This window comes from Delphinus delphis, chromosome 15, assembly GCF_949987515.2.
Source record: "Delphinus delphis chromosome 15, mDelDel1.2, whole genome shotgun sequence".
Taxonomy (NCBI): domain Eukaryota; kingdom Metazoa; phylum Chordata; class Mammalia; order Artiodactyla; family Delphinidae; genus Delphinus; species Delphinus delphis.
Genome location: NC_082697.1, coordinates 17024426 through 17043365, shown reverse-complemented (window position 1 = coordinate 17043365; position 18940 = coordinate 17024426). Strand labels below are relative to the sequence as shown.

Sequence of the window (18940 nt, the reverse complement as noted above, 5' to 3'; positions counted from 1 at the left end):
CGACTGTGCAGGTCAGAACCGTCAAACGCTGGCTGTCTCAGATGGTTCCGTGTGCTCAGCACTTGCGCCAGGCGCTCAGCTAAGCTCGGGGGACTGATTGTGAACCAGGAACCAAATGGAAGATGCCCCAAACCCCACAGAGCTTATATCCTAAAGGGGGGGACGGACGCTGCCAAGTAAACAAATAAAGAAAAATACGTAATTTGGAAACGTGATGAGTGAAAAAGAGACAAGGTGATATAATAGAATGTGACCACCAGAATGGGGGGGGTGGTCAGGGGAGGGTAGTTCTCTCAGAGAAGATGGCATGATGACAGTCAAGTTGAGATCTGATTAATGACAAATGGGCAGCCATGTGAATATCCATCTGGAGTCAGGACAGCACAGGAGAGAGAATCCCACACTCTCTAGGATTAGAGATCCTAGACTCATACTAGTCCAGACAAGGCGACCATGACATGCAGAAGCAAAGAGAGGTCAAGGTTTCACATCAACCGATCCTTTGACCAAGGGAACCAACTCACGATCCTCTGGAGGGTGGAGCGATGCTTCTACCTGCAAAACACTGGGTATCGTTCTACAGCTAGCATTAAGACAAACAGCTTATTTCATTCACTAAATTATGTTAGATTAAAATTTTAATCGGCGAACGTAACACTGGAAAATGAGAACATCCATACGCTGCTATTTTCCAGTGTAAGCTGTCAAACCTTTTTCTTCTTCTTTTGTTTTTTTTTTTTTTTTTTGCAAAAGCAATATTGCAACACAAAGAAAAATCCGTAAAGATTCTTTGGCCTACCAACTCTACCCCTAGGGAATTTATCCAAGGAAATAACCTGGTTTAGTAGAATAAAAATATTCTCTTCGGAAGAACTCAATTGAGGCGTTAATCGCTGCATGCACAAAGGAAAGATAAAAGAAAAACAAATATACCTGGAATTACCTAAATGATGACGGAGATTTTTAAAAATAGGATGATTCACTTGATGAAATAGCATACAACCGTTAAGCACTGTAACAAAGATTATACAGTCTTTCAAAACTGAATGGACTATCGAGCTCCTTGAGAGAAGCAGAAAAGGAACAACGTGCATATTTTAATGGAAAAACATGTCAGTGATACCTCAAGGTGAAAAAGAAAATTGAAAAAAAAATTGAATCAAAGCCAGTGGGGTGGGAGGTTATTTATTTCAAAAGTCCTTCTAAAATATTGTCATTATATAGAGTTTTCAATAAAAAGTCCCTCAGAAACAATTGTACTCTGATCACTGTAATAGAACGCCACCAAAGCACAAGGACATTGGCTCACTCTAACTTTAAATGCAGAATAAAGCCAAATTTGGAGATGTCGTCTGCGTTATATATCCCACAAGCTTTCATATACAGATCCTACCTGTAAGACTCAACTTTGAATGACAATGTAATATTGCATGATTTCACAATAACTTCCTCTGTTTTTTTTGATGTGTGTGGATGGGAAGAATTGGAAATTGTGTTTCAGTCTACGGAATGGGTGTAGGAACACCAGATGAGAAAGCGGGGGAGTCTTAACTCCTCCCACCATGCAAGGATGGGGCCAAGGGATCCCCGTGAAATCAACCACCCGGGAAGAGGCACGGGTGGTGGCACTCACCTTTCACAATCAGCTCAGCGTAGTTGGACACACCAGAGCCACCGTCAGAGCGGATCACACAGCGGTACTTGCTCACACTCCGCTGGGTAGTGTCCGCCACACTGACTGTCGCCGAGAAGCGCCTGTGGTTGACCACGCGGGTGACCATGAGGGCCGTGTCCCTGCCATTCCATTGCTACAGGACAGAGGGAAGGGAAGGAGAAATCATATTATCACACACTCCTGAGTGACCCCAGCATGGAAGTTCCACCCATCCCCACACCCCTGGGGCCCATGACTTTCCATAATAAGGACTCTCCATTGCTGGTTTCTGCAAGTGATGTGATTCAAGAATAAACTTTGCTAGTGAGCTGATTCAAGAGGGTGGATGCCTGGCCATAGGAAGAGAGAGCACAGCCGCTTCGAAACACCTTGGCTCCTTTCTCATCTGCATTTGGGGTTGGCGCTTGGCCCCTTAACCTTCCTCCTGTTTTCCTTCATCTCTTAAGCAAAACCCACAGGGCTTCCCTAAATGCAGACTCAGGTAAGTTAGTGAAGACACAGCCCACAAAGTGATAATAAACAGCTGGTGTCCTGGTACACCACCCATAGGCTCTGAGTCTCCCCCACAGGGACCAATCTGTCCCTCCAGGTAGAGTGAGGATGGGGGCTTTTCAACACCTCTCCTCCTTGGCATATGCTTCTTCCTCTGCCTGGTGCCTCCTGTCTCCCTGGAGATACTCCCTCTCCCTTAAACACACAGGTTCAGCTCGTTAGCATCTCCAGTAAGTGCCCCTGACTGTCACAACACCTTCTGGAAGTTCCTCACTCCCTTATGTATGGTGCAGACTTCCCACACATTTTTTCCTACAAGTGTTTCCCACTGTAGACTGTGAGCTCCCCGAGGGCAGGATTTTGCTATTTTCATTTCTAGCACCATGCCCTGAAGCCTCCTGACTTGCTAAACATTTCTAGAATCAACATTTCCAGCAAGGCATTTTTGTCTTTACCATCCTGAATCTTAGATGTGATACTCTGAGTTTGAATAAGGCCCTTTCTCACAGCAGCAAGTTACAGTAACTGATAGGAAAACAAACGCAAGCCAAAACCACTTGTGCAGGCACCTGCATTTCTCTGGGCTTCAGTTTCCTCATTTAAACAATGGATCTGATACTGGTGTTTGCTCTATGGAGTTACTGCGACGAATAAATGAGAAGGCATGTAAAACATTTAACACATGAAGGTATATCCTGGTGTTAGTGGAGCTCTCTAAATTAACCATGAAATTAGCCAGGTGAAGTGGAGTAAACTGGATAACAGCCCCTCAAAGATGTCTACATCCTAGTCCCCGGAATCTGTAAATATATCACCTTACATGGCAAAAGGGACTCTGAAGATGTGATTAAGGATTTTCAGATGGCGAGAGATCCTGAATTATCCAAGAGGATTTATATGCAGAAGAGGAAGAAGGCCGATGGCCAGAGTCAGAGAAGGAGATGTGGTGACAGAAGCAGAGGTCAGAGTGACGTGATTGATGGCTTGAAGGTGCGGGAAGGAACCATGAGCTAAGGAATGCAGGGTAGTCTCCAGAAGCTGGAAAGGTTAAGGGAAGAGATTCTCCCCTCTCCTTCTCCAGAGGAGCCCAGCCCAGCCGACACCTTGATTTTAGCCCAGTAAGACCCAATTTCTGACTTCTGATCTCCACAACTGTAAAGTAATAAATCTGCATTGTTTTAAGCCACTAAGTTTGCAGAACTTTTTACATCAGCAATAAGGAATTAACACAAACGGCCAAGGACTGATTAAGCGCAAAATATTAATTTTTCATGTTTAAATTTTATTTTGGTGTCTCCTCCAGTATTATTTAACTTTGCTTCTTAAAGATGTCAGATTCCAGCAGAACCAGAGAGGATTCAGTGCATCCCCTTGAACAATTTAGATTCTTCTGTTTAGCTCCCGAACCACCAGGCTTTCTCCCATGGAAGGATAGGAAATTGCAGGTTGTCTAATAAAATCTCTAGAAAATAGGCCTTTTGATAATCACACCTGTCATACTGGGCGCAGGCAACAGCAGGACAGGGTCGAGCAGGAGGGCCCAGAGCCACAATAGGAAACAGGGCTGTGATGGACCAGGGCAAGGAGAAATGGAGGTTAAGTTCAGAGAGATGAGCCCAGATGGAAGGGCAAGCAATTGCACAGTCACCCAGGAGCCCAGGAGCAGAGATCGGGAGGGATTCTAGTAGACCAGGAATGGTGAGAGGCTCAGATGCCAGAATGCTGTGGCAACACGGAGAAGGGATTTAAGCAGAGAGAATGAGTAAGAAGCACAGGTGCCAGCCACTGTCTCAGCCCCAGACAGAGGCAGGAGAGAAAATGCAAGGGAAGCAAACAAGGCGAGGTTTCATGACACAGGAAAAGACTCAGAAACCTAAGCCCATGGGCGATGAGCAGGTTCGAGTGGGCACAGGGAGGGGTGGTACAGGGGAGATGCCAGGAGCCTGAAGTGGACCACACCCCGGAGGCAAAGTGCGAGAGTAAAGCTTCCCAGCCATCATACCAGGTGCCATGCAAGTGCACAGGGATGCAGATGTTAGGGTGCTAGGAAAGAGGAGCAGGACAGTGAAGGGAAGTCAAAGTCCTGGGAAAAGCCAGAGAGGAGCATGACACAGATGACGCACATAGAAGCCTGTGGAAAATTCTATCAAACCCTCAGGCCCACGTCACCCCTTTGGCTTGTTGGAAATTTTCTTTTGGCTCCTGTAGTATTTTTCATCCGTAAGTATATCCTTCCTCTGAAAGTTCCAGGCACACTTCCTTTCTTCTTGTGGCAAGTTTTTCAGAGCTATGTCTGTGGTTCTAAAATGAATCATCTTCTAGCCCCTCTGAGTCAATGGATCAATTGAGTAAGTTTCCCACTGGGCACTCAGAAGGGTGTCTTAGGCTAGGCTCCCCAGAAGGAAGCAGAGTCTGAGACCTGGTGATTTACTGAGTGCTCTCGGGAGAACGGGGATGAAGGAAAGGGTGAGGAAAGAAACTGAGCAACGATGTGGTGGAAACTGGGGTCTGGCTTCAGCCTGACTCCACAGAGCTCCAGAGCATGAAGTGTACCAGAGCTAATCTCACCAGGAGGCAAGAGGCCAGCTTCTGCACTCCACGCCCATCAGTCACAGGTCATGGCCAGGTGGGGGAGGAAGAAACGGTTCCCCTTTGACCAAGGGCACAGTTCTCTGGGGAAGGAGGATTTGTGAGCCTTTAGCAGCCAACACGCACAGTACCCTGCAGTTTGGGGCACTGGCTTTAATCCATTCTACCCAGAACCTTCCTATCTCTATCTCCTCCTCTAGTATATTATACATAGGGTCTCCTGAAAGCCCATGAGCCACTGCCCTGAGATTTGCTGGTTGTCTGCTCCTGAATCTATGTTAAAAAAAAAAAAAGGGGGGCAGAGGGCTGGGAACTGATCTCCATAGATCACTGACAATGTGGGAAGCTCAAGTACCCCTGCAATAACGCACTGCTTCCTCTGAAAAGCCGATCTGTCCCCCAGCGAATAAAGTTCCATAACTGAGTTTGATAAATATTTTGTTCAAAGTAATGGGATTTGTCTGAGCATTTATTAAGTAAAAGTCACATTAACGAACATGTCCGAGTGCTCAGTCTGTGCTAGGCACTGTGTTACCTGGCTTACATGATAGAATCCACTTAATCCTTCTCAAATCCCTAGGAAAGTACTTCTCAAAGGGTGGGTCCCAGACCCAGCATCGACATCGCCCGGCAACCTGTGAGAAATGTTAATTTTAATAGATTTCCAGGGCTGATATCCATTTATGGAGGCTGTTTATTGGGGTTGGTAGTCTGAGTTGTCTCTTCCCCTTTCCTTATTCTATTATTAATTGCACTGGAAATGTCCTCATTATTTAACAAAACAGAAAATGAGAGAGTGTGGAATGTGGAAGCTATAATTTCTTCCCAGAAGAATTTACAGGCTGGCGTTAAGATTCCAACAAAACAGCAAAAAGGGCAAAACATAAACACAAAGTCAAGTATTGAAATAGCATCCTTCAAGGAGGAAAACACGGTCAACAGAGGATGAGCAATGCTTTTAGAATAATCTAAAGCAGTGGTTCTCAAAGTGTGGTCCCCAGATCTACTGCATTAGCACCCCCTGGGAACCTGTTAGAAATGCAAATTTTCTGGCCCCTCTCTGGACCTAATAAATCAGGAGCTGTTATAGGGGGAGCCAGGCCATTTTTGCTTTCACAGACCCTCCAGGTGATTCTCATGGGATGATAAGGCATGAGATAGGTCCTAAGAATATTCCTGTTCTCCAGATAAAGAAACTGAGGCAGACAGGTCAAGCAACATGGTTTAGAACAGTACTTTTCAAATTAATGTGCATACAAACCACCTGGGGAATCTTGTTAAAAATGCAGACTCCGATTCCCTGAGTCTGTGGGGGGACCTGACATCCTTCATTTCCAGCTAGCTCCCATGGACCGCTGATGCCGGTCCATGAACCATAGCAAGAGGAGCAAAACCTTAACATGACTTTGCTGAGGGATGGAGTTAGGATGTGGACCCAGGTGATGTGACTCCAGACACTGAGGCCTTAATCACATTGCCCAGCTGCCAGCCAGTGCACGACAGCGCACAGCTACCCTGTGACTCTGTGTGAGGCGGGTAGAGTGTGCAGTGTTCCAGAAACTCACTCTGCTTGTTCAAAGAACATCAAACGCCATCTTGCAGGAAATGACTGCTCCACAGAAAACAGTTTGGGAACTGATGTGATCGATGCCTAGCTTTCTAGAAACCTCAGCGGTCTCGAAGTCAGAAGTATCTATGTAAGGAGGGGCAGAGCATCTTCCTGCATTCCTGGCTAGCAGACTTTCTGAATATATTATGAAGGGGTGTCATATCCAATGTGCTATTAGGCTTGGGTGAGGTTTTCTTACCCCAGCTCCATCCGTCTAAAGCAGCGGCTCTCAAACCTTAGCATGCATAACGCTCACCTCCAGAGTGACTCAGTAGGTCAGGGGTGAGGCTAGATAATCTGCATTTCTGACAAGTTCCAGAATGACACTGATGCTGCTGGCCTTGTCCTCTGTCTCCAAGATCTGAAGGCTAATGTCACCTTAAGTCCCTCACTGGAAAGAACAGGGCCAAATAATATCACGGAACACATGGATGGACACATTCCTTAAATCCAGGCCACTCCCTGAGGCTGAGCAATTGGTCACCGCACCAAAGGTGCCCAGCCATGGGCCAAGGGTGTGGCATCCAAATCCAGCCCCTGTTCTGCTGGCAAAGCAGGAGTCCTGACCACAGGCTGACCGAACCCACTTGGAGGAAGGCTACCTATTTTCTTTGCCCAAAGGCTCTGTCTGCGTGCCAGGCTATATGCCTTGGAGCTGCATGTGCCCACAGGGCGAACCTTTTTCCAATTCATCCACCCAGGGGGCACATGTGTTCTAAGCTGAACAACGGCATTTTATAGCCTTATCGGTGGTCCTGCTTAATCCCATTTTATACCCATGTCTCTCTCATTCATCATGGTAACAGTTCCCTTTGAAACCTCTCTTTTTTTCCTTCTTTTTCATCTGCTTATCTCTCTCTTTTAAAACAACTCAAATTCCACCTTCCCTTAGCTTGTTTTACGTTATGTGGAACAAGCCGGCTTGGTTTGAGAGCACACACTCTTTACAGGAGTAGGGACTGCAAATGCCCACACTTTAATATTTCTGACCCTGGCATGTGTGCATCCTTCCACCACCCAGGCAAAAACCTCTCTATCTTCAGGAACTATCTAGAAAGGAAGACGAGAGAAGCACCTGAGGCCATGGAAAGGCTGCTGTTTTAGTATTACCTGATTGACTATCAAGTTATCTATAATAGCCTCACCATTTTGCAATTCCCCATCCTCTCTGCGCCTGTGTCAGGACATTATTCCCTTCACAAAGAGATAAGACACAGCCTGCAAAAATGGCTGTCATTATTTCCGGACATGCCGGAGTGCATGCCGACTTGCAACTGATTTATAATCGGCAGAAGTGGAAACATTACTGTCTTTAATAAAAGGAAACTGTGTGCAACTGACATTATGACTGTTTTACAGGAGATATTCTAACACATGGGTCCTAGAAACCTCCCGTGTGCTGATTTGAGCTCCTAGCGCAAGTGCGCGTGCGCGCGCGCACACACACACACACACACACACACACACACACACACACACGTAAAATGAGGCCACCGTTTCCAGTTGAAAATTATTCTAATTGCTCCAGAAATCTCCTGGCTAGAAAATATTTCCGTGAACTTCCCACAATTCATTCAAAATATTCTTTTCATTTCTAGTCATACTGCGCCAATGGCATGACATTTGGAAACTTGCTAAAAGCTGGCCCATTGATTCTCTTAAGACCATATTTGCACCTCTTTGGCAATCTCTAAAGAAGAGCTTTTGATTATTCTTTATTAAAAGTTGAAAGAAATAGAAGTGGACATAAATCATTTTTGATTCGCTACGCTAAAGACCTCCCAAGGGCCCACTGCGCGCATGGCTGACTGCCCATTTACGGTTGATTTCTGGGTTCGGAGTTCCTGCAGCGTCAGGAGGGTCCTGGCATAAGCCCTACAGGGGGCCGTCAGCCCTGAGCAAAGAGGATGAGCAGGTGGTGAAGGGCCTGCACGCATGCCATCGCCCTGTGCAGCCTGGTGGCCCTTTGACTATTTCCAGTTCACCTCTCTGAACTCTGCTCACTGGCCACTTCTTCCGCAGGCACGTCTCTGAGACTCATAATTCCTCCCCACTCTCCCTACTCCCTACCTCCTCAGCAGACCCCTTTCCCCCCTGGAGCCTGGTCACACGTGTGATAAAACATGTAACTCTGTGATTAGTTGCTAAATGTCTGTCTCTGCTGCCGAAAGGTAAGTTCCACGAGGGCAAGAAGCAGGGCTGCCTTGCGCGCCACGCTTTCTCCCAGCTCCCATGCGCTGGGGCGGGAATGAGCTGGATCAGTCCTGAAGCACATAAATGGGGGATGGGCTGAGGGAAGACAGGGAGAAAAAATATCACAAAGTAAAGGAGGAAAGAGTACGTGTGTGAGGGGACAGCTCCAGGTCAGAGTTGCCTACGGTCCTCAGAGAGGAGGTGCACAGGATGGAGCAGGATGAGGTCCATGCATCAGCTTCAGACGAACCTGAGGGAACCCAACCCTGTGCAAATCCAAAGCCCAGCTAGATTTCCCTCCCCTGGGTCGCCCTACAGGGGCTATGTTTTAATCTGGGGTCCCTACAGGTGGAAAGAAGGAAAGACAGAGCATGTAGCAATGGTGCCACGACTCTGTAAATACACTAAAACCCACTAAATGGTAGACTTATTGAACTTTATGGTTTGTAAATTATATCTCAAAGGTAATAATAAAAGACTAGGGTATCCTAGGCATGGGGCTCCCCAGCTATGACACAGACCTGCTGTGTGTAAACCCCACCTGGATCCACCCTCACATCATCTTCACAGGACTTGGGGGCACAAGGGAAACTGTTGCAGACATGAAGCTCGTGGTGCCTGCAGGGTAATGAGTAATAAAGTCCTTCGTCTCTGACCCAAGAGTCTCGTGTCTCCTGCCAGCATCCATGCAACCATGCAACGGGCAGCCTAACCCCTTTGCTTGCAAATAAGGCAAACTCTCAGACCCTTCATAGTTGCTGACAGGTGTGCCATGGAACCAAGAGGGCAGGAAGATTTTCAAGGAGGGAGCGGTCAGCAGCATCAAATGCTGAAAGAAGAGCCAACTATAAGGAATAATAATAATAATGAAGGAGGATGGGGGGGAGGGGGAGGAGTACCACCGCCACCACGCTGCCCCCTGGCTTTAGCCACAAGGAGAGCACTGGTGACCTTCACAAGAGCCACTCTGGGAAGAGGCGGGAGTTAAAGAAAGGCACATTGCAAGTGTAGACATCACATTTACGCAATGCGGCCAAGAAGGGGAAAAGAGCTGTAAGAAGGCGACTAGAAGGCAGAAATTTGAAGAAAAGCCCAAGGGTGTTGGAATTTAGTTTGTAGATTTGAGAGACTCAAATCTCTTTTGTGTGTGTGTGTGTGGTACGTGGGCCTCTCACTGTTGTGGCCTCTCCCGTTGCGGAGCACAGGCTCCGGACGCGCAGGCTCAGCGGCCATGGCTCACGGGCCCAGCCGCTCCACGGCATGTGGGATCTTCCCAGACCGGGGCACGAACCCGTGTCCCCTGCATCGGCAGGCGGACCCTCAACCACTGCGCCACCAGGGAAGCCCTCAAATCTCTTTAAGTACCTAGTACAGTGAAAATCAGAAGTGGGTAATTTTGTGATAAATACATGAATTTTTTTTTTAATAGGAAGCCATCTGTATGGAAGGAAAGGCTGGAGTGGAGATACAGGTGGGCAGGACTATGAGGTGAGTATGGAAGGATAAGCCCACCCAGGACGTAGACACAGACCTGCATTCAAATCCTGCCTCTACTGCTCACGACCTGGGTAACTCTGACTCATGTACCCTTAAGGTTCAGTCTCCTCATCTATAAAGCAGGGCTACAAATAGCATCTACCTGAAAGACCGGTTGTGAGAATTAAATACATCATATGTGTAACCACTCAATACATGCCAGCTGTGTTGAGTATCGGCGTGAATTTCTCCTTAGTATGTAGTTGTAGGGGGCCCACTGGGTTTTCAGCAGAAGCCCCGCATGGAAGGGACACCTGGTAGAGATGCAGGCAGGAGGGGGAGCTGCTTCCAGGGCGCTCACAGCCCTGCGAGCCAGCAGTAGCCCTGCGGGGAGCGGGAAAACAGGTTTACCGGAAGACTCTGCCGCAGCGGACCAACACGTCTGCTTATCTCATCAGCCGTGGTGTGGCCGCTGCTGTGCCGATGGCTTCCCAGGGCAGGAGCTGCCCAGTTCGGGTGTGTTCCCTGTAACAACGCCCGTGATTTGTCTAAACACATATGCTGCCCTACCGAGATCTGTGCAGAGGCTTTGGACACATGGCCTCATTGCTGAGACTCTTTGAACGCTATTCATTGTACAGACTTCCAACGGAGTGAATCCTTTGTAGGGAGACCTGGAAGTCAGCCTTGGGGTGGGGCTGACAGGGCCTGCCCCGGAGCCCCAGAGGAGTGCATGGATCCCGCAGCAATCTTCCATAAAGACCAGGTGACACACAAAAATATTTCTAAACCTCCACCTTAATGAACAGTATCTCTTGGTGGCGATGAGGTGGGGCAGTCTGAGGGTAACTCTACCCGTATTCTCAACAGGGTCCAATGCTGCCGCTTCTGTCGGAATAGCTACCCCTAATTCTATGCCCTGTGAAGGCTCCTACCATCCTTAGAATATTCTGTGCCTGGGAAAAAGTGGTCACTTTTCTCCTTTTAACAGCATTTTTTCTGTTAATATTAGTTACCTATATTCATTTTAGCATCTTTGGATGAAACAGAAAAGAGTAAAGATAAAAAAAAAGCATACATAATCTACCATCGCAATCAATTATTAAGTGTCTTGATGCGTTTTATAGTGTTATATGTGTATGTTTATAGGGGTATGTATATATTTGTGTAAATATGTGTGTATACATATGGTTGGGTTTTGATATAAAATTAATATATTGGGCATATCGTTTTATAACTTGCTATTTTCACTTCAATATATACTGTGAAAATGGCATTAAATAGACTTCTATAACCTGATATTTAATGGCCCCATTTACTTAGTCAGTCCCCTCTTGCTGGGCATTTAGGTCGTTTTCAGTTTTTCATCCCGTTGAACACACTTGCATATACATTTTTTCCCTGTCTCTGGTTATTTTCTTAGGTGTATTCCCAAAAGTAAAATCACTTGCCGGAAGAATATGTACATTTAAAAGTGTTAGCTAGCTACTGACAAATTACCTTCCAGAAAAGAGGTACCATGTACATTTTCACAGTGCTACGCCGATGATCTGTCACTACAGTTCCACCTACTTGTACCCTGAATATTGCTCTTTTTTTTTTTTCCTTTTTCCAAAAGGGCTCCCCAGACTGTAGGCTGCTTTTCTTACTAGTTATTCCAGTCAGGATGCACACCAGCTACTCGCTTGAACAAAATGCTTGAAGAATCACAAGTCTGGATTCCTCAGGACAACACATCACATAAGGAATCAGCAAGTTACGAATGAGGCCCTTCCACCGGAGGCCACGGCACTACATGCTTCACCTCAAGAAGAAATCATCCCAGAACAAGATGAGCTTGTTTATAACTTTTACTGGCCTTTATCCGCCTTTTCCCTAAAAGACTACAATTGTTCTAGGCTTAGCTATACACATTTCTGCATAGGTCCTGTCTGTTGATTTTTATGCAAAACTTGCACTATAATTCCATGACAGCTGGCACTAGCAGACAGAGTCTTCTAGAGAGCACATTAAGTCTTCAGGAGGGTGCAAAACAGGGGTACGGGTAGTCTTCCTTTTTAACTTATTAATTTATGATCTGAAAGCACTTAAGGACAAGCAGGCTGTAGATCCCTGCTCTATAAAAAGAAGGTAAGCATTCTCTACAACAGGCAACAGGGATTTATCCCCAACTACGCGTCCACCAACTTTTCCCTAACCACTGCCAGGGAGAGGGGCCACTGACATACTATTCTGAGAATAAAGGCACCGCCTTTATTTCCCTGACCTAAAACTGCTGGATAAAAAAGTTTCCACATTTGGTGACTTAGGGAATAGTCAGCTTATCTTGGAAGCGACAGCAAGAAATAGCATTGTTGAAAGGCACACCTGCTCTAGGTGTCCTGGGGACTCTTGGCCACAATGTGTCTGTTTCACTGACTTTGGAAATTCTCAGGCTGAGGCGCCCCAGCCTGTTACATGGACCACAACTTTGGCAAGTCTGCAGGCAGCTCCTCTAGGCGCTGGAATAAATCCAAAGCAATATCTCGTGAGAAATCCGCCGCTGCCTTAGCCCGTCCGTCTCAGATCAGGGCTGCAATTGTCTCTTGGGTGGCAGGTAGCATGACAGCGTCTCATATCTTACAGAAAGATGCTGACCTACTTCCAACTACACTGTTGAATATAAGCCTGGACTTAACTGGCCAAGCGGGCATTTTCCCAGAGAGCATCGCGTAAGCCATCTACCTCCCAATGTTTCCTGAAATATAGATGAGGGAGATAACATTTCTGGTGGTTCCCTTGAAGAAATATAGTTATTAAAAAAAAAAAAAAAAAAAAAAAAAAAGAAATATAGTTATTCAATCTATTCACTCTCCAGATACACGTGAGGTATCCCAGGATGGCGATGGTAGAGAGCTGGGGACCTCTGCCATATCACACTGCCCACCCCACCTCCCTCCCCCCCACCCACCCCCACCGCCAACTTGCTTTTACCCAGAGCATCACTATGGGAAACGAGCGTATGAAACTCACTTGTGTGCCCTCAGTAAGACTGTGGTGGAAAATGCTGTTCCCTGCATCACAGACTGTTTTCTTTACGAGGACTCCCGGGAACAATTCCTGCCTGGCCTCTGTGTGAACGACAGAACTTTCTGGAGCCACTGGTTTGTGTTCATCTCAGGGACATCACTGTGAACTGTGTATCTGACAAGCTTTCCTTATTCTGTCTGTGGCCATGGTGCTGTGGGCTCTGCCTCTGACCCACCGGGAAGCAGCAGAGGTACAGAAATGCAGTTTTTAGCACATGACCAGCTCCGACGTGTTATTTTCCTCCTATTTTGTGTTGCCTCACTTAATTTACGCTATCCTGTCATGCTGTATGTCCCACTGTAAGCCATCTGAAAAACGTTCTGGAAATAAGATTTGGTTTACACTGAAAAGTAGATAAATAAATAAGATGTGGAAGAGTTCTAAACCATGTGTTTCTATGTCCTTCAAAACTTCAATTACATTCTGCTTTAACATCCTTCCACTGATAGACTCAAGGTTTAGAGTACGCAACTCAGAACTGTAGCAATAACGTTCATAAGCTCATTGGAAAACCCAAATAAAGATGCTGAATGTACTGTGACTGTCTCTTCTCATTCTTGTGACCCGACTGAGGCAACGCCATTGACATGACAAAGCTTCTTGGGATCCTGATGCACTTTAATACTAATTATAATGAATAAATAGCATTACGTAATACTTGAGTGACATGTGGAAGTTCCTGTGCTCGCTTGTGGTCTGCAGGCAGACCCGGGAAGCGGCAGGAGCAGGTGTTATTATTTACTGCTATCTTCATTCTACTGCTGTGCTAGGAAGCAAGAAAAGAAGCTCCTAGATGTGCTCTCTCGGCCCAGGGACTTTCCAACTGCAGGAAATGGGCTCAAATGCAAGAAGAGAAGTGATACTATGAACTCCCATCAAAGTGTGCTGGGCATGGGTTAAGGACCAACATCCAAACTCTGTGAGTCAGAAGAGATGATAGAGAACTTTAAGTATATGAAGTTGGAGGTAACAGGAGTCAGCTTCTTTCAAGCAATATTCCTGATTCCTTGAACTGGAGGTGATGTCTCTCTAGAGCTGTGCTCTCCAGTAAGACTCTCTGCAATGTCAGAAACGTTCTCTATCTGCATTTGTCCAACATGGTAGCCACAAGATACATGTGGCTATTGTGCATTTGAAATGTGGCTAGCGCAACTGGGCATCTGAGTGCTGAACTGTATTTATTTTAACTAATTTAAATAGTCATACTAAGTTTAACAATGTTACAGGGTACAGGATCAACATAGGAAAGTTGATTGTATTTCTGTATACTAGTAATAAAAAATCAGAAATTGAGGGGTTTTCTTTCAATGTATTTTAGAGTAGCATCAAAAATAGGAGATACTTAGAGATAAGACTGACTAAAGATATACAAGACCTGAACAACGAAAGTTATAAAACCCTGCTGAGTGGAATTACTACAGAGCTTAATAAGTAAAGAAATATACCACGTTCACGAGGAGAAAACTCATTATTGTTAAGCTGTCAGGTTTCCCCAAAGGGATCTATAGATTCAACGCAATCAACCCCCATCAAAATCCAACAGGCCTTTTTTTTTTTTTTGTATTAGAAATTGACAAAAAAGCCATATGGAAATGCAAATGGACCCAGAACCTAAAATATCCAGTTTGCCTTAGTCCTGGGACTCTGGGCTTAAAGGACAAAGTTTGTTGGAAAGAAGTTTGGAAAGCTCAGAGCTGCAAATTCTAGTTCTGGCACTTTTATGTTTCTGACCTCAGTTTCTCCATCTGTAAAATGGGGAATACTGATGCCTACATAACAGAATTAGAGTTAAGATTTAACAAGATCATGGAGGCAGAGTATCATCCAAGGAGCAGAGGGACATAAAAAATACCCCTTCCCCTTCCCCCACCAAGCCCTTTATCACAGCACACACTTTCTTCCCTTCCCAAGGGGTGGGCAGGTATGAGCAGGAGGCCCCTCCCATCCTTACCTGGAGCCAAAGTTTGTCATGCTGAGACCACTTTCCACCAGCAATGCACTGAAAGGTGGCATTCTGCCCCACGTTCACCTCGACATTTTGGAGCCGCAGAAAATGGGGTGCTTTTCCTAAGAGAGAAGCCAAAAAGTATATAAGGACAGAATTCAACAGCCTGACCATGGCCCTGTCGGTGGGTGGGAGCTCAGGATGGGCACTGGGCAGGGGGGAATTTGTGCTTAGGAGATGGTCTGGCTCGGTGAAAAGCTACTGTTGATTGATCACTTCCTATGATCCAGTTACTGTTCTAAGACATTTACATGCATCATCTCACTTAAACCTCACAAAAACCCACAAGGTGGGCAGTAACTCCGTTTCACCAATCAGAAAATTAATGCTCTGAAGGGTTACACAGTTTGTCATGGTCAGACAGCCAGAAACTGGGGAAGGCAAGACACGAATCCATGTCTCTGAGAGCCTCAAAATCCATATTATTAGCTGCTGGGTAATACCGCCATGTCTGCAAAAGGAAGTTGGAGGGGTGGGGTGGGGGTCACCCCAGAAGATATCTCCCTGTAGACCTGGGTGAGCAGAAAGAAGAAAACTGAAGTGAAGCACCTCTGGGCCTGAGACTTGCACACCTGGCCTTGGTGATGATGCGGATCGTGAAGGGGGCAAAGAGGGGAGGACGGAGAACAGGTGGAGGAGAACACTAGCAGTGAGCACTGAGTGAATGAAGGTTACGTGATTGGTGTCACGGCAGCGTCTACACATAGTAACTCACTTAACCCAGCGCAGTCGGTGGTGGTATTATCTCTATTTTACGGTGCGTGACGCAAGGCACCGAGAATTCAAGACACATTCAGAGTCTGCGCTCTTCACTCTAAGCTGTGATATCCAGGGATGGGATGCAGGTGGGACATTTACGCCGGGGACCTGGCGTAACAGGAGAAAGGACTTTCAAATGAAACTCATGGTGTCCGTGGGTAATCAGTTTTAGAATTAAACATATGTTTTATGTTGGGTAACTTGGGTTCATCTCCTTTCTTGTTTGTGGAGAGACGTCCTTGCCTATGTGAGCTCTCCAAAGACGAGTGGATTGATAATCTATGTCTAGAAGAATGCGTTTCTTCATCAAGGTACAAAAGTGCCAACGATCCCTATCACATCAACCAAATCAGCGATGAACCAGGCGTCAAATACCCCTGGGATGCGATCAAACCGACAGATGTTAAGAGGATCAGGAGGTTCAACGAGGGCCTTTGGCCACCTTTTCAGAGGGAGTCAAATATCCAGACAGACAAGCAATGATAATAACATCATTTATTGAAAGTTCCTCCAATGCCAGGCACTGTGAAAAATGCTTTACATGTTTTATTGAAGTTAACTTTATAATATTCCCTAAAGCAGACACTAGTATTATTTCTCTTTTAGAGAAGCAGAAACCAAGGCTCACCAAGTTTAATTTGTCCAACACTACACAGCATTAATGACAGGAACAGAATTCAGTCCAGGTCCATTTTAGCCCCAAACTCAGCATTTAACCAGCACATTCTCTTGCCTCATGGACAACGGGGAGGTCAACGGTGTCACCTGGAGCCCAGGGTCCAAAGAAAGGGCTCACGGGCAAGGCTGTGCTGACCTTCCAGACGCTTGTCATTGCTCTGGAATATTTTACCACAAGAGATTCCTTTCCTTGGCACTCGTCCCCACGGCCTTCACACTTTGAACTGTCTGCTCTACCAAACTGTGTCACCACCTGCGATGCTCAGCAAAAGCCCAGGACCTTGGCACGATCAGGCAGACTCGCTGTGCAAACACATACAGCTTCTGCTCAGGTCTTTAAACAAAGTGACAACAGCTCAGAGTCCCCCTCAGGCCACCTCCAGGGCCCCACGACTAGATGGCGTCAAGAGTCCAAGGCCCAGGGAGGTCCTCTCATTGTGGGCTTCTCAGAGTTGAAGATTCGTGCATCTAGTCGACCTGACAAACGTCATGCTGCTTTTTTATTTTTTTATTGTTTTTTCGTTTTTTTACTGTGAGGCACCATACAAGGAGTCCAGGACAGCCAATGCTCAGAAAGCCCGAACTCCTCCACACAGTTCAGCACAAACTTTTTAATTTACTTTTATTTTTGCTGCGTTGGGTCTTCGTTTCTGTGCGAGGGCTTTCTGTGGTTGTGGCAAGCGGGGGCCACCCTTCATCGCGGTGCGCGGGCCTCTCACTATTGCGGCCTCTCTTGTTGCGGAGCGCAGGCTCCAGACGCGCAGGCTCAGTAGTTGTGGCTCACGGGCCTAGTTGCTCCGCGGCATGTGGGATCCTCCCAGACCAGGGCTCGAACCCGTGTCCCCTGCATTAGCAGGCAGACTCTCAACCGCTGCGCCACCAGGGAAGCCCCATGCTGCTTTGATTGTCTGAAATTTTTTCCTTTTTGCTCTCCTGTATAATTCTGTAAAGTTATTTTTGGAACTAGCAGTTCAAGTCCATTTTTAAGTGGGAATAGAGTAAACCTTGTAAGCCCCTTTATGCTACCTGTTTGAAGCGGGAAGGAACATCTACTCCCTGGTAAGGAGGGGCTACAGAATCTTAGTTCCAACGTTGGGAGGCTTTGTGTTGGGTTTTTACAAAAGGATATCTCCCCTCACCCTTGGGGACCCTGGGCAAATGGTTCAACCTCTGGGACTTGTGCAACTAGAAATGAATTGTCTCTGGATCAACGTCCCCTGCTTGCTTCTCTCTCTTTTTTTTTTTTTTTGACCACACCATGTGCAGCTTGTGAGATCTTAGTTCTCCAAGCGGGGATTGAACCCAGGCCCTCAGCAGTGAGAGCAGGGAGCCCTAACCACTGGACCACCAGGGAATTCCCTTTCCTGCTTGCTTCTGACGCCTTTCTAGCAGACCTCTTGCCTTGATTCTTTCATCTGCAATCCCTCTTCCTCCCTCCCTTCTAGGTACAGTGGTAGAGAATTCAGAGGTTTAATGGCCCCTGGTGTTAATAATTCTGGTGAAACACTGAGGGTTTACAGAGAGCAGAGATGTTGAAAGTACGCGCCTTCAGGAGCCAGACAGTTATGTAAAGGAACAAAGTGGTTCAGCTGTAAAACAAACAAAAACAAAACTGCCACCTCCTTGCCCCCTTATTCATTTTCCCACCTTTCATAGAGACTTGGGTAAAGTAAAGATTTCTCTGTACCAGAAAAGCAACATCACAAGCACACTAATAACTGGTATCTGACACCAGCCTCAGCAATGAGGAGGCAATAAGGAGTGGTGGGGACTTAGGGGAACTGGATAGAGACCCCATGCCCCATACGCAGGGGGAAGCTAGCAGTTCCCTAAATCCAGCAGACAGAGGCCATGCGACAGTGTTGTGCTCAGGGTAGCCAATCATCTGATTTCTCAAGGCAAGTAAGAAATCCAGCCTTAGGTGAAAGCCCTCATTCTAAAATCTTGACTGAATTTATTAAAACACTATGTAGACTTAACAAAACACGACTGCAGGCATGCTCTTCTAGTTGGCTGTCTCCGTTACATAGCTCTTATGGAACAATTTCCACTGGCCAGTCTTGCCTGGTCTGAACCCATAAAACCAGGGATGTCCGCACCCCTCTAGGCATCATGCTGTTGTATCACGTGCACACTAGCCCTAGATCGCGGTCCTCAACACGGTGACCTTTCCGGACCACCGCCCTCCTGCTTAGCACCCTCTCCACATGCCCTTACTCTTTGAGCCCTGGCTTCATCTCCAGCTCACGACAGATCTCTTTCTCTCTCTCTGAGAGGACCTTATGTTGGGGATCTGTTTGGTACACTTCTCTGAGCTGGCCTCCCCAATCCTCCTCCCATCCCCCCACCCCCACCCCAGTCCACTCCCAGCTGCGATTTGCACCCAGCATCTACA

At 46.5% G+C, this 18940-nt stretch overlaps 1 protein-coding gene across 2 annotated transcripts in view; it reads right to left on the bottom strand.

Moving 5' to 3' along the window:
* The window catches only part of PTPRT (protein tyrosine phosphatase receptor type T), a 1079376-nt gene that overhangs the window by 657431 nt on the left and 403005 nt on the right, over window positions 1-18940 (bottom strand). For both annotated transcript variants that reach the window (XM_060030771.1, XM_060030772.1), the window contains exons 5-6: window positions 15055-15170; window positions 1634-1808 (exon numbers count right to left, since the gene is read on the bottom strand). In XM_060030771.1, coding sequence (XP_059886754.1) covers window positions 1634-1808; window positions 15055-15170 — 291 coding nt within the window. The remainder of the gene's footprint in view (window positions 1-1633; window positions 1809-15054; window positions 15171-18940) is intronic.